Genomic DNA, 14,056 nt, shown 5'->3' with positions numbered 1-14,056 from the left:
CACCTTGCCATTTGCTGCCGAGTCTTGGTCCTGAATATTAATCATTGTTATGACTGTGCCCGGTTTGGCATCCTCGGAGAGCACGGGCGATTTAGACATCACATTAATCACTGGTCTGTTATCATTTATGTCCACTACATCCACAATAACTTTAGACGAATCCGACAGCCCTCCTTCGTCACTCGCTTGTATGTGTATTTCAAAACGCTGAACTTTTTCAAAATCGATATCACCGATGACTTTTATTTCTCCATCTGACTCGTTGATGCTAAATAGTTCAGAAATGCCGTCTGCTTTGTTTGTTATGGTATAAGCTATTTTGCCATTGGAACCCAGGTCAGCATCACTTGCAGTTACTGTGGTCAGAACCGCATCCCTGGGAGAATTCTCTACAACACTGGTTTTATAAATAGCCTGCGTAAAAACAGGCGCATTGTCATTAGCATCTAACACCGTGATTTGTATCTCAGCCGTGCCTGATAGTTTCGGATTACCACCGTCACTAGCTGTTAAAATTAAAGTGATATGATCTTTCACTTCTCTGTCCAGAGGCTTCTGAAGTACCATTTCAATATTCTGTCCACCATCAGCCTCATTTTGTACTTTAAGATCGAAATTATCTGCGGGTTTAACAGAATAACTCAGTAGACCGTTAGTACCAATGTCTAAATCCATTGCTTTCCCTAGCACAAACCTAGCACCAGGGAGAGCTAATTCGCTTATCTTAAATTCCATTTCACTACTTTTGAAATTCGGTGCGTTATCATTAACATCAGTTATCTCAACTGTAACACTGTAGAACTCCATAGGATTATCAAGTATGACCTGAAAATGCAGCGCGCAGGGCGTCGCCTGGCCACACAATGCCTCTCGGTCTATCCTCTCTTTGATCAGCAGCATCCCCCTGTCCTTATTCAGCTCGATGTATTCCGTGTTATCACCGGTATAGATGCGAGCCTTCCCCGATTTTAGTCGTTTCAGATCTAAACCCAAATCTTGTGCAATATTACCGACCACAGACCCTTTTGACATTTCCTCGGGGATGGAGTAGCTGGCCTGCCCGTGCGTCGAGCTGACAGAGAGAAGGAAGAAAAACAGCAGCGCTACTTGCCACGCCATTGTTCTGCCCAGCGTATTCCCCTCGTCGGTGAAAGAGAATGACGCGAAGGCTCGTATTCCAAAATGAAGCACAATCCTCTTCGACAAAACGTTAATGAACATACCACATCAACACTCCCAGTGAAAAATCCCAACCATAAGGAACGATTTCAATATCCTGATGCGTCTTGTTTTGTCTCGCCCTTCTGCCTCGACTGACTGCGTTAATATAATGAGAGGAGGAATTGGTCTGTGCCACAATCTTATTGGTTCACTACAACTAGCTGGCCAACAGCGGCGCTATGAGTCCAAAATAATGAACTGCAAAAATCTCTGACTAAAATGCGCACTTTTGTTCATACGTGTCAGAGAAAACAGAAAAAGTCTTTGCACCATCGGGCATTACTGTATGCTGCCAACTACTTTGCCAAAATAAAATTATTTGCGTTTTTGTATACATTTGTTGCACTTAAACACCAATATGTATGCAGAATCAGCTTTCAATCAGGATGCATACAGATGCAAATGCACTGTAGGCATATGCGACATTGTGAGATGCAACCAAGGTGCACAAAAGCAAGACTCGTAACGTCATTTCAATACAACACAACAGCATAAATGCTTAGAGATAAGGAACAAGACAGGTGTGCTCACCTCGTCGTCAAAATCTTCATTGATCAACTTTTCTCTATGCGCTGCCTGCAAAGTTCCAGTGTTATCCAGACTAACGATGCTTTCACTACCAGGTCCACCATACTTCAGGCAGCTTTTTCGAGAGTCTGTCGTGCGATAAACCTCGAAATTGTGCATGTGTTGCAGTGTGCCAGTGCCCCCTGCATCTGCGTAAAGGGGCGGGTAGTATGGAATAACCGGCAGGTGTCCATTTGATTTATAAAACATCTTCTCTCGTTTCCATCTGTAGCACTTCACTGACAGTATGGCTATGATGGACACGATGAACAGAAATGACACTACAGCCAGAGCCAAGACTAGATAAAAAGTCAAGTTGTCATTGTATTCCTTGTCGTGCGTAAAATCACTGAACTCGGAGAGCACTTCTGGAAAGCTGTCAGCTAAAGCCACATTGACATTCACTGTAGCAGAGCGAGAGGGCTGTCCGTTGTCCTCCACTACAACAGTGAGCTTTTGCTTCACAGAATCTTTGTCAGTCACCTGTCTGATGGTTCTTATTTCTCCATTCTGTGCGCCCACTTCAAACAGAGCCCTGTCTGTCGCTTTCTGTAGTTTATAAGAGAGCCAGGCATTCTGACCAGAGTCCACATCCACAGCCACCACTTTAGTGACTAGATAGCCTATATCTGCTGAGCGAGGCACTATTTCAGCTACCACAGAGTTGCTAGTTTGAACTGGATATAAAACCTGTGGTGCGTTATCATTCTGATCCTGAATAATAATTTTCACACTAACATTACTGCTCAGAGGAGGGGAGCCTCCATCTTGTGCCTTGACGTGAAATGTAAAAGTTTTAATTTGCTCATAATCGAAGGAACGCACAGCGTGGACCACGCCACTCTCTGCGTTAACAGACACATACGATGACATGGGCACTCCGTTATTGGAGGAGTCCTCTAGTATGTAAGACACACGAGCATTTTGGTTCCAATCTGCGTCTCTGGCCTTGACTGTGAAAATGGAGAGGCCCGGTGAATTGTTTTCTAGTACAGAAGCCTCATACGAGCTCTTCTCAAACACCGGGGCGTTGTCATTCACATCAGTAATTTTTAAAGACAAGTCTGCACGACTGGAAAGCGATGGCACACCCTCATCTGAGCAGGTTACCGTTATGTTGTACTCGGTATTAGTCTCCCTGTCTAACTCGCTGTCCGTCACTATGCTGTAGAAACGATTAGATGTCGATTTGATGGCGAAAGGAATGTTTTCATTAATGCTGCAGCTGACCTGACCATTACTGTCTGAATCGGGATCATTCACGCTAATCATCGCGATGACTGTGTTAGAGGGCGCATCCTCTGCTATCGTGCTGGACTGCGATATGGTGCTGATGACTGGGCTATTGTCATTTACATCCACCACATCAATTATTATTTTACAAGAATCCGAAAGCCCTCCCTCGTCTTTGCCCTCGACATAAAACTCGTGGTTGCGAGCGAGCTCATAATCAAGGCCTCCAGTCAGAATAATATCTCCACTATGGCTGTCTATTTCAAACAAATCAAATATGCCAGCGCTGCTTCCTGACAAAGAGTACGTGACTATGCTATTAGACCCATCATCAGCATCAGTGGCACTTACAGTAGTTAAACGAGTGCCTTTTTGTGAATTTTCACTGGAGGATACTCTGTATACTTGCTGCGTAAAAACCGGAGCGTTATCGTTTGCATCCAGCACTGTTACATGTATCTGGAGTGTGCCCGTCATCTGCGGTTCACCCCCATCACTCGCAGTCAACACTAACACCATGTCCCTTTGTTTTTCTCGGTCAAGAGGCTTTTGCAGAACCATCTCAACCATTTTGGCTCCCTCTCGCTGGCGTTTCAGATTTAGCTGAAAATTATCGGTTGGATTTAAACTGTAGCTTTGGAGACCGTTTATACCGACGTCAGGATCCGCTGCCACATCTAGCATAAACCGAGCTCCCACTGCGGCATATTCACTTATTTCAAACTTCATATCTTTTTTCACAAAAGTAGGAGGATTATCGTTAATATCCATAATTTCTACAGTAACACTATACAGTTCCATCGGGGTTTGTAAAATTATTTGGAAATGCAGAGCACAGGGCGTCGTCTGACGGCACAGCCCCTCTCGGTCTATTCTCTCTTTGATAAGGAGGACACCCCTGCTCGTGTCTAACGTAATATATTCCGCCTGATCTCCCGTGAAAACGCGAGCTTTCCCTGCCTTCAGCCTTTTAATATCCAAACCCAAATCCTGCGCTATATTTCCCACTAAAGAACCAGTCGCCATTTCTTCGGGAATAGAGTAACTGACCTGACCGTGCACAAAGCCGAGGCAGTGCATCAGGACAAATAACAGCACGCTCGGCTTCATTGTCCTCGTCGACATTTTGTTCAAAGAGACGTCCGACTCACGCGTGGGTTATAAGACAAAACAATCGTCCTCAATGGATGGGGTATATCCAATTACTGCGGCCTTCCCATGTCCAGCGTATAGGAAATGAAGAATGTACATCCAACACGAAAGGAAATAACATCCGAGTTTACGTTCGCCTGGCTGACAAATAATCTGCGATGCTGGGTTCTTTTTCTCTCATGTATTGTGACGTCAAGAGGAGGTACTTGTGACATGTGCCTGCTTTCACACACAAGCCAACAGCGGCACTTGCAGTCCAATCTGAAACACTACACACGTCTACACGGCCCTTGTAATTGCGTGCGTAATGCACACATACCATTAAGAATATGTTGATCATAAAAATGCCAAAAGATGCAGTTGTGCATATTCATAAAAAAGTGCACTAAAGTGTGTGTGTGTGTGTGTGTGTGTGTGTGTGTGTGTGTGTGTGTGTGTGTGTGTGTGTGTGTGTGTGTGAGAGAGAGACAGAGAGAGAGAGAGACACAGAGAGAGAGAGAGGCAAACTCGCCAAACAATTATTTCTTTCAGGACCAAGGCCAGCGACGGCACTGAGTTGGTGCGATAACGATAACCAAATAGTTCATTCATAACACATTTCTGTATAACATTAAAAAAACTCAACAATGACGAACAGTCAGTTACAGAGAGAAATTTCAGGCAACCTCACCTGGTCATCCAAGTTCTCAATAATGAGTTTTTCTCTTTGCGCATGAGTCAGAGTAAGGGTTCCGGTTGTGTTGAGGCTGTCAATGCTTTGGCTGCACGCTCGCATGGGCTTCAGATCACTCCTACGGGAGTCTGTTGTTCTGCACACCTCATAATTGTACACGTGCTGCAATGTTCCCGTGCCTCCCGCGTCTGCGTAAAGGGGCGGGTAGTATGGGATAACCGGGAGCTGTCCATTTGATTTGTAAAACATCCTCTCACGTCTCCATCTGTAGCACTTCACTGACAGTATGGCTATGATGGACACGATGAAGAGAAACGAGACAACAGCCAATGCCAGGACCAAATAAAAAGTCAGGTTGACATCATAGTCATTGTAGTGCGTAAAATCATTGAACTCAGAGAGCACTTCTGGAAAGCTGTCAGCTAGAGCCACATTGACATTTACTGTAGCAGAGCGAGAGGGCTGTCCGTTGTCCTCCACTACAACAGTTAGTTTTTGCTTTACAGCATCTTTATCTGTAATTTGGCGAATAATTTTTATTTCTCCATTTTGCGGACCCACTTCAAACAGAGCCCTCTCCGGGGTTTTCTGTAGTTTATAAGAGAGCCAGGCATTCTGACCAGAGTCCACGTCCACAGCCACCACTTTAGTCACCAGATATCCTATATCTGCAGAACGAGGCACTATTTCAGCTACAATAGAGCTACCTGTATGCGCCGGATACAGCACTTGAGGGGCGTTGTCGTTCTGGTCCTGAATGCTGATTTTTACGCTCACATTACTACTCTGGGGAGGCGAGCCACCATCTTGAGCTTTAACTTGAAATTGAAAAGATTTGATCTGTTCATAGTCAAAAGAGCGCACTGCGTGGATCACACCACTGTCAGCGTGAACAGATACGTATGCCGAAACGGACTCTCCATTTATAGTGGATTCCTCCAGAATGTATGAAATGCGCGCATTCTGCTTCCAGTCTGCATCGTTTGCCTTAATACTGAATATCGATAACCCCGGGGAGTTATTTTCGGGAATGGAGGATTCATAAAGGCTATTTTGAAATACGGGGGCATTATCGTTTACATCTGATATCTGTAAATAGAGATTAAGGTTACTGGAGAGCGAAGGCACTCCCTCATCAGTGCACGTCACAGTGATGTTGTAACTCGGCTCTCTCTCTCGGTCTAAATCACCATCGCCTACCAGGCTGAAAAAATTATCTGATGTCGATTTAAGAGAAAATGGAATATTATCGTTTATTGAGCACTGGATTTTGCCATTTTCCCCGGAGTCCTGGTCTTGTACGTTAAGCACAGCGACGGTAGTGCCCTTTTTAGAATCTTCAGATATGGCATTTGATTTCGTCATAATACTAATGCTTGGTTTATTATCATTGACGTCATTCACACTGACCATAACCTTACAAATGTCAGTGTGACCTCCATGATCACGAGCCTGGACATTCAATTGATACTGTTTTTGTTTTTCGAAGTCAAGATCACCAATTAGCTGCACCACACCCGTATCCGAGTCTATCTCAAACAATGACACGACCGCCTCAGTTGAGATGGAATATGATATCATGCCATATGAGCCTTGGTCAGCGTCTGTGGCTGTAACGGTGGTCAAAACAGTACCTTTGGCAGCATTTTCTGCCACACTAGCTTTATAGACAGACTGAGAACACACAGGCGCATTATCATTTGCGTCAGTGACTTTAATTTGTATCTGCATTGTTCCTGACAGCTGCGGGTCGCCTCCATCCAGCGCGGTTAGTAGTAATGTTAAATGGTCATCCTTTTCTCGATCTAAAGACTTCTGTAAGACCATTTCAACATTCGTATTACCATCTGTTTCGCTGTGTAGTTTCAGTATAAAATTATCTGTCGGATCTAGGGTATAGCTTTGAAGGCCATTAACACCGACGTCTTGGTCTTCAGCCGTGTCTAAAACAAACCGTGCCCCTGTTTGTGCCAATTCGTTAATTTCAAATGCAATTTCTTTCTTTCTGAACAAAGGAGGGTTATCGTTTACATCTGTAATCTCTATTGTGACTGTGTAGAATTCTATTGGATCATCCAGCATAATCTGGAAACGGAGAGCGCATGGTGTGGTTTGCCCGCATAATGTCTCTCTGTCTATCTTTTCCTTGATAGAAAGCACTCCTCTCTCCTTGTTCAGCGCGATGTATTGGACATCGTCCCCGGTGTAAATGCGAGCTCTGCCTGCGTGCAGTCTTTTCAAATCAAGCCCTAAATCCTGCGCTATGTTTCCGACAAAAGAGCCTTTAGACATTTCTTCCGGAATCGTATAGCTTACTTGCCCACTCACAATGCCACAGCTGAGAAACAAAGCGAACAATAGTACTTGCCGTATCCCTGCTTGCTTCGACATTTTCTTGACAAAAACTATACCAATTGATCACCGCGTGGATATCCACAGAATATGAGTCCAATGGAGGTAAATCCAAATCGTTTAGCATTCCAAAATGATCAAAAGAGATACAATGCCGTAGCGTCCATGCCGACAACACAAATGTCTGCCCTCAACTGCTCTCCTCGACGATGTATGATGCAGTGTGGGAGGGTTTGCTTCTTTATTTTCCCCTTAGCTTCAATTTACTAATCAACAGCGTCCCTGCGAGTCCAAACAGGTGAACTACACATTTATGTGCTAGGTTCTACTATGAGAGGAACAAAGCAGAAGCAGAAAATAGTGTCAATTAAATTTCAACTTTTCATAATTGCATTTCCAATAGTGATGTAAGCTATAAGTGTATCCCTGGCTATTTAACTTGTGTGGACAATATACCCGTACTAAGGGACAAGAACCACTCATGCATGTATTACTATAGCCATTGCAATTGTTCTCATAAAGAAAATGTTGAGTTCCCAACACTGGTGAGCGATTAGAAGTTTCTGTTATGTGTAATGATAAGACCATAATGCATTGCAGGGCATATTATATATACAACTGCTATTGAAACTGATATGTTAAAGAATAGGCACATCAGGGATGGAGGATGGAGGAAATATAGAGACAATATCGCTCACCTGGTCGTCACAATCGTCAATCAGTTTCTCGTTACGCACATGCGGGAGAGTGTGCGCTTCATTGTTATCCAGACTGAGGATGCTTTGATTGCAAGGTCTGGCATACTTCATATCACTCTTCCTGGAGTCTGTTGTTCTGTAATGTTCACAGTTGTACACGTGCTGCAAAGTGCCTGTGCCTCCCACGTCTGCGTAAAGTGGCGGGTAGTATGGAATGACCGGGAGCTGTCCATTTGATTTATAAAACATCCTCTCACGTTTCCATCTGTAGCACTTCACTGACAGTATGGCTATGATGGACACGATGAACAGAAATGAAACTACAGCTAGGGCCAAGACTAAGTAAAAAGTCAGGTTATCATTGTACTCCTTGTCACGCGTAAACTCCGTAAACTCAGAGAGCACTTCTGGAAAGCTGTCAGCTAAAGCCACGTTGACATTCACTGTAGCAGAGCGAGAGGGCTGTCCGTTGTCCTCCACTACAACAGTGAGCTTTTGCTTCACAGCATCTTTATCAGTCACCTGTCTGATGGTTCTTATTTCTCCATTCTGTGCGCCCACTTCAAACAGAGCCCTGTCTGTCGCTTTCTGTAGTTTATAAGAGAGCCAGGCATTCTGACCAGAGTCCACATCCACAGCCACCACTTTAGTGACAAGGTAGCCAACATCCGCTGAGCGAGGCACAATCTCAGCTACCACTGAGCCACTGGTCTGCACTGGATATAAGACTTGCGGTGCGTTATCGTTTTGGTCTTGAATAATAAGTTTCACACTAACATTACTGCTAAGAGGAGGGGAGCCTCCATCTTGTGCCTTGACGTGAAATGTGAAGGTTTTAATTTGTTCATAATCGAAAGACAGCAGAGCGTGGACCACACCACTCTCTGCGTTAACAGACACATACGATGACATGGGCACTCCGTTTTTGGAGGAGTCCTCTAGTATGTAAGACACACGAGCATTTTGGTTCCAATCTGCGTCTCTGGCCTTGACTGTGAAAATGGAGAGGCCCGGTGAATTGTTCTCTAATACAGAAGCCTCATATGTGCTCATTTCAAACACCGGGGCGTTGTCATTTACATCAGTAATTTTTAAAGACAAGTCCGCACGACGCGAGAGGGATGGCACACCCTCATCTGAGCAGGTTACTGTTATGTTGTACTCAGCATCAGTCTCCCTGTCTAACTCGCTGTCCGTCACTATGCTGTAGAAACGATTAGATGTCGATTTGATGGCGAAAGGAATGTTTTCATTAATGCTGCAGCTGACCTGACCATTACTGTCTGAATCGGGATCATTCACGCTAATCATCGCGATGACTGTGTCAGAGGGCGCATCCTCTGCTATCGTGCTGGATTGTGATATGGTGCTGATGACTGGGCTATTGTCATTTACATCCACCACATCAATTATTATTTTACAAGAATCCGAAAGCCCCCCTTCGTCTTTACCCTCGACATAAAATTCATGATTCTTCGCGCGCTCATAATCAAGGTCTCCTTTCAATATTATTTCACCAGTGTACCTGTCTATCTGAAACAAAGCAGATGTACCAACAGTACTTCGTGTCAAGGAATATGTGACGATGCTGTTAGAGCCATCGTCAGAGTCTGTGGCGCTCACAGTAGTCAATCGGGTCCCTTTTGGTGAATGTTCGCTGGCTGAAACTCTGTATACGTGCTGCGTAAAGACTGGGGCATTATCATTCGCATCCAGCACGGTGATTCGTATTTCAAGTGTCCCTGACATCTGCGGTTCACCCCCATCACTCGCAGTCAAAACTAACACCATATCTTTTTGTTTTTCTCGGTCTAGTGGTTTCTGAAGAACCATTTCTAGCATTTTCCCACTTTCTTGCTGACGTTTCAAATTTAACTGGAAATTATCAGTTGGGTTTAAACTGTAGCCTTGGAGACCATTAACGCCGACATCTGGATCAAACGCGATATCTAGTATGAAGCGAGCACCTACTCCAGCATTTTCGCTTATTTCAAAATTCATATCACCTTTCTCAAAGCTAGGAGGGTTATCGTTAATATCCATAATTTCTACAGTAACACTATACAGTTCCATTGGGGTTTGTAAAATTATTTGGAAATGCAGAGCACAGGGCGTCGTCTGACCACAAAGCTCCTCGCGGTCTATTCTTTCTTTGATAAGGAGGACACCCCTGTTCGTGTCTAACGTAATATATTCCGCCTGATCCCCCGTGAAAACGCGAGCTTTCCCTGCCCTCAGCCTTCTAATATCCAAACCCAAATCCTGTGCTATATTTCCCACTAAAGAACCAGTCGCCATTTCTTCGGGAATAGAGTAACTGACCTGACCGTGCACAAAGCTGAGGCAGTGCATCAGGACAAACAACAGCACGCTCGGCTTCATTGTCCTCGTCGACATTTTGTTCAAAGAGATGTCCGAACCATGCGTCGATATACACACCAGTACAACCGCCCTCAATGGAACAAGTATATCCGATTACCGATACCTTTCAAAGTCCAGCATATGAAAACGAATAAGGTACATCCAACACGATAGAAAATAACATCAGAGTCAATGTTCGACTGGCTTAAAAATGATCTGCGGTGCGTTATTTTTCCTCATATATCGTGACGTCACCAGGAGGTACTTGTGACATGTGCCTGCTTTGCCCAAAACACAAGCCAACAGCGGCACTTGCAGTCCAATCCGAAACACTACACACGGCGCAGCTATTTTGCCATTGTATGTGTGTGAGTAATGTACACGACATTAAAAAGCTGGACACTGAAATACAAACAAGCATGCACTTGTATAGATAAATACAACGAGCACTATACTGGTGTGTGTGTGTGTTTGTGTGTGTGTGAGTGTGTGTGTGTGTGTGTGTGTGTGTGTGTGTGTGTGTGTGTGTGTGTGTGTGTGTGAGAGAGAGAGAGAGAGAGAGAGAGAGAGAGAGAGAGAGAGAGAGAGAGAGAGAGAGAGAGAGAGAGAGAGAGAGAGAGAGAGAGAGAGAGAGAGAGAGAGATCTTTCAGGACCAAGGCCAGCGACTGCACTGAGGTGGTACGACAATAACAAAACAGTTCACTCATGTTTCTCTCCCACTAACATTCATAAAAACTCAACTATGATGAACAGTCAGTGGTTGTACGTCGGTGGTATCTTATATTTCGTACATGTCTGCTATTGTTAAATAATATATGAGCAAAGTATCAGCGATGGAGGAAATATATGGACCTCACCTGGTCGTCACAATCGTCAATGAGTTTCTCGTTACGCACATGCGGGAGAGTGTGCGCTTCACTGTTATCCAGGCTGAGGATGCTTTGAGTGCAAGGTCTGGCATACTTCATATCACTCTTCCTGGAGTCTGTTGTTCTGTAATGTTCATAGTTGTACACGTGCTGCAAAGTACCAGTGCCTCCCACGTCTGCGTAAAGGGGTGGGTAATATGGGATGACCGGAAGCTGTCCATTTGATTTATAAAACATCCTCTCACGTTTCCATCTGTAGCACTTCACTGACAGTATGGCTATGATGGACACGATGAAAAGAAACGACACTACAGCCAGAGCCAAGACAAGATAAAAAGTCAAGTTGTCATTGTACTCCTTGTCATGTGACATGTCCGAGAATTCAGAGAGCACTTCAGGGAAGCTGTCTGCCACAGCCACGTTCACGTTGACAGTGGCAGAGCGAGGGGGCTGTCCGTTGTCCTCAACAACAACAGTCAGCTTTTGCTTCACAGCATCTTTATCAGTCACCTGTCTGATGGTTCTTATTTCTCCATTCTGTGCGCCCACTTCAAACAGAGCCCTGTCTGTCGCTTTCTGTAGTTTATAAGAGAGCCAGGCATTCTGACCAGAGTCCACATCCACAGCCACCACTTTAGTGACTAGATAGCCTATATCTGCTGAACGGGGCACTATTTCAGCTACCACAGAACTACTAGTTTGAACTGGATATAAAACCTGTGGTGCGTTATCATTCTGATCCTGAATACTAATTTTCACACTAACATTACTGCTCAGAGGAGGGGAGCCTCCGTCTTGTGCCTTGACGTGAAATGTAAAAGTTTTAATTTGCTCATAGTCGAAGGAGCGCACAGCGTGGACCACACCACTCTCTGCGTTAACAGACACGTACGATGACATGGGCACTCCGTTATTGGAGGAGTCCTCTAGTATGTAAGACACACGAGCATTTTGGTTCCAATCTGCGTCTCTGGCCTTGACTGTGAAAATGGAGAGGCCCGGTGAATTGTTTTCTAGTACAGAAGCCTCATACGAGCTCTTCTCAAACACCGGGGCGTTGTCATTCACATCAGTTATTTTTAAAGACAAGTCTGCACGACTGGAAAGCGATGGCACACCCTCGTCTGAGCAGGTTACTGTGATATTGTACTCTGACTTGGTTTCTCTGTCTAACTCGCTGGCAGTAACTATGCTGTAGAAACGATTGGATGATGGTTTTATCTCAAAAGGAATATGTTCACTTAGGCTGCAGCTCACCTGACCGTTACTGTCTGAATCTGGGTCATTCACACTTATCATAGCAATCACTGTAGAAAGCGGAGCATCCTCTGCCGTAGCACTGGATTTTGATATCGTGCTGATAACTGGACTGTTGTCATTTACATCAGTAACGTCCACGATGATTTTACACGAATCTAGTAGCCCTCCTTCATCTCTGCCCTCGACATAAAACTGATAATTCTTCACTTTTTCATAGTCTAGCTGACTCATCAATGTCACCTCTCCATTATTCCCGTCTACAGAAAACATATTGGATATACTCGCAGTCCCTCGTGACAAAGAATAAGTGATTATTTTATTTGAGCCACTGTCAGCGTCAGTGGCACTCACAGTGGTCAACCGGGTACCCGTGGAGGAATTTTCTCTCACAGACACCTTGTAGGTTTTCTGCGTAAAAGCTGGCGCATTGTCATTTACATCCAATATATGTATATGTATCTGAATTGTTCCTGACATCTGGGGTTCTCCCCCATCATTTGCAGTTAAGAGAAGCATCATATATTCGTGTTTTTCTCGGTCCAGAGATGTTTGAAGAACCATTTCTACTATCTTGACACCATCATGCTGCTGATTTAATTCCAGTTTAAAATTATCGGTAGGATTTAAGGTGTACGATTGCAGCCCATTTGTGCCAACATCCGGATCAACCGCGATCTCCAACATAAAGCGGGCACCGACCGCAGTATTCTCACTTATTTCAAATTTCATCTCACTCTTTTCAAAACTGGGAGGGTTATCGTTTATATCAGTAATTTCTACCGTTACACTGTACAACTCCATCGGGCTCTCGAGAATGATCTGAAAATGCAAAGCGCATGGCGATGTTTGTCCGCACAGCGCCTCTCGGTCTATTCTTTCTTTCACGAGAAGGACTCCCCTGTCTTTGTCTAGCGCGATGTAGTCTGGCTGGTCACCCGTAAAGATACGAGCCTTGCCTGATTTCAATCGCTTGATATCTAATCCCAAATCCTGCACTATGTTACCCACTAAGGATCCCTTCGACATTTCCTCAGGAATAGAGTAACTGACCTGCCCATATACCGAGCACAGACAGTGAATAAGCAGCAATACCAGTACGCCCCACGCCATTGTCCCGGTAGACATTTTCCTTTTCAGAGATTAATCCAAAACACAGGTTTGTTCCTCATCAAAACGCATCCATGCAAGTGACTCCTATATTCCAAAATCGTCTTCCAAACCGTTGTGATTTAACAGCAAAAAAAACACCTCTAGCAACAAAGGAAGTGTCTGACTCGATGTTTTCTACGACGACAAAATAGATATGCTAAAGCTGGCTTTTTGTCCACCCCACCGTGACGTTTTGGGGAGGTACCACTGCAGTGTGTCAGGGACATATTAAGCCATGGTCAACAGCGGCACTTACAGTCCAATTCATCTCATTACACATAGTACGCCTGCCTATGTATAAGTCAGGCGACAATATAAATAAATGCACGGTGATTGAAACATCCATAAGTGTGTGTGTGTGTGTGTGTGTGTGTGTGTGTGTGTGTGTGTGTGTGTGTGTGTGTGTGTGTGTGTGTGTGTGTGTGTGTGTGTGAGAGTGAGTGTGTGTGTGAGTGAGAGAGAGCGAGAGAAAGAGACAGACAGACAGACAGACAGAGAGACAGACAGAGAGGGGAGCACA

The 14,056-nt window shown here is 44.5% G+C and overlaps 4 protein-coding genes across 7 annotated transcripts in view; all 4 read right to left on the bottom strand.

Moving 5' to 3' along the window:
* The window catches only part of LOC134440137 (protocadherin beta-16-like), a 3,150-nt gene extending 1,556 nt beyond the window's left edge, over positions 1-1,594 (bottom strand). The window contains exon 1 of the mRNA XM_063190089.1: positions 1-1,594. This exon is cut by the window's left edge and continues 364 nt beyond it. Coding sequence (XP_063046159.1) covers positions 1-1,221 — 1,221 coding nt within the window. The 5' untranslated portion in view covers positions 1,222-1,594.
* LOC134440135 (protocadherin gamma-A2-like) overlaps positions 1-14,056 on the bottom strand; it is a 138,298-nt gene that overhangs the window by 72,911 nt on the left and 51,331 nt on the right. Inside the window, exon 1 of one of the 4 annotated variants that reach the window (XM_063190082.1) lies at positions 7,897-10,560. The exons of 2 other annotated variants lie outside the window; for them this stretch is intronic. In XM_063190082.1, coding sequence (XP_063046152.1) covers positions 7,897-10,293 — 2,397 coding nt within the window. In that variant the 5' untranslated portion in view covers positions 10,294-10,560. Of the gene's footprint in view, positions 1-1,752; positions 4,539-7,896; positions 10,561-14,056 lie in introns of those variants that run through there. One more of the 4 variants, XM_063190086.1, reaches the window with a different exon arrangement.
* LOC134439623 (protocadherin gamma-A11-like) lies at positions 4,811-7,515 on the bottom strand. Its single transcript, XM_063189529.1, has one exon. It carries the CDS (start codon positions 7,235-7,237, stop codon positions 4,811-4,813), a length of 2,427 nt encoding a protein of 808 aa, XP_063045599.1. The 5' UTR covers positions 7,238-7,515.
* LOC134439535 (protocadherin gamma-A5-like) lies at positions 10,940-13,576 on the bottom strand. The gene has a single exon (XM_063189434.1). It carries the CDS (start codon positions 13,510-13,512, stop codon positions 11,086-11,088), a length of 2,427 nt encoding a protein of 808 aa, XP_063045504.1. The 5' UTR covers positions 13,513-13,576; the 3' UTR covers positions 10,940-11,085.

This window comes from Engraulis encrasicolus, chromosome 23 (assembly GCF_034702125.1).
Source record: "Engraulis encrasicolus isolate BLACKSEA-1 chromosome 23, IST_EnEncr_1.0, whole genome shotgun sequence".
NCBI classification, from domain to species: Eukaryota; Metazoa; Chordata; class Actinopteri; order Clupeiformes; family Engraulidae; genus Engraulis; species Engraulis encrasicolus.
Note: the sequence above shows the minus strand (reverse complement) of the source record. Positions and strands in the feature narration are given on the sequence as shown.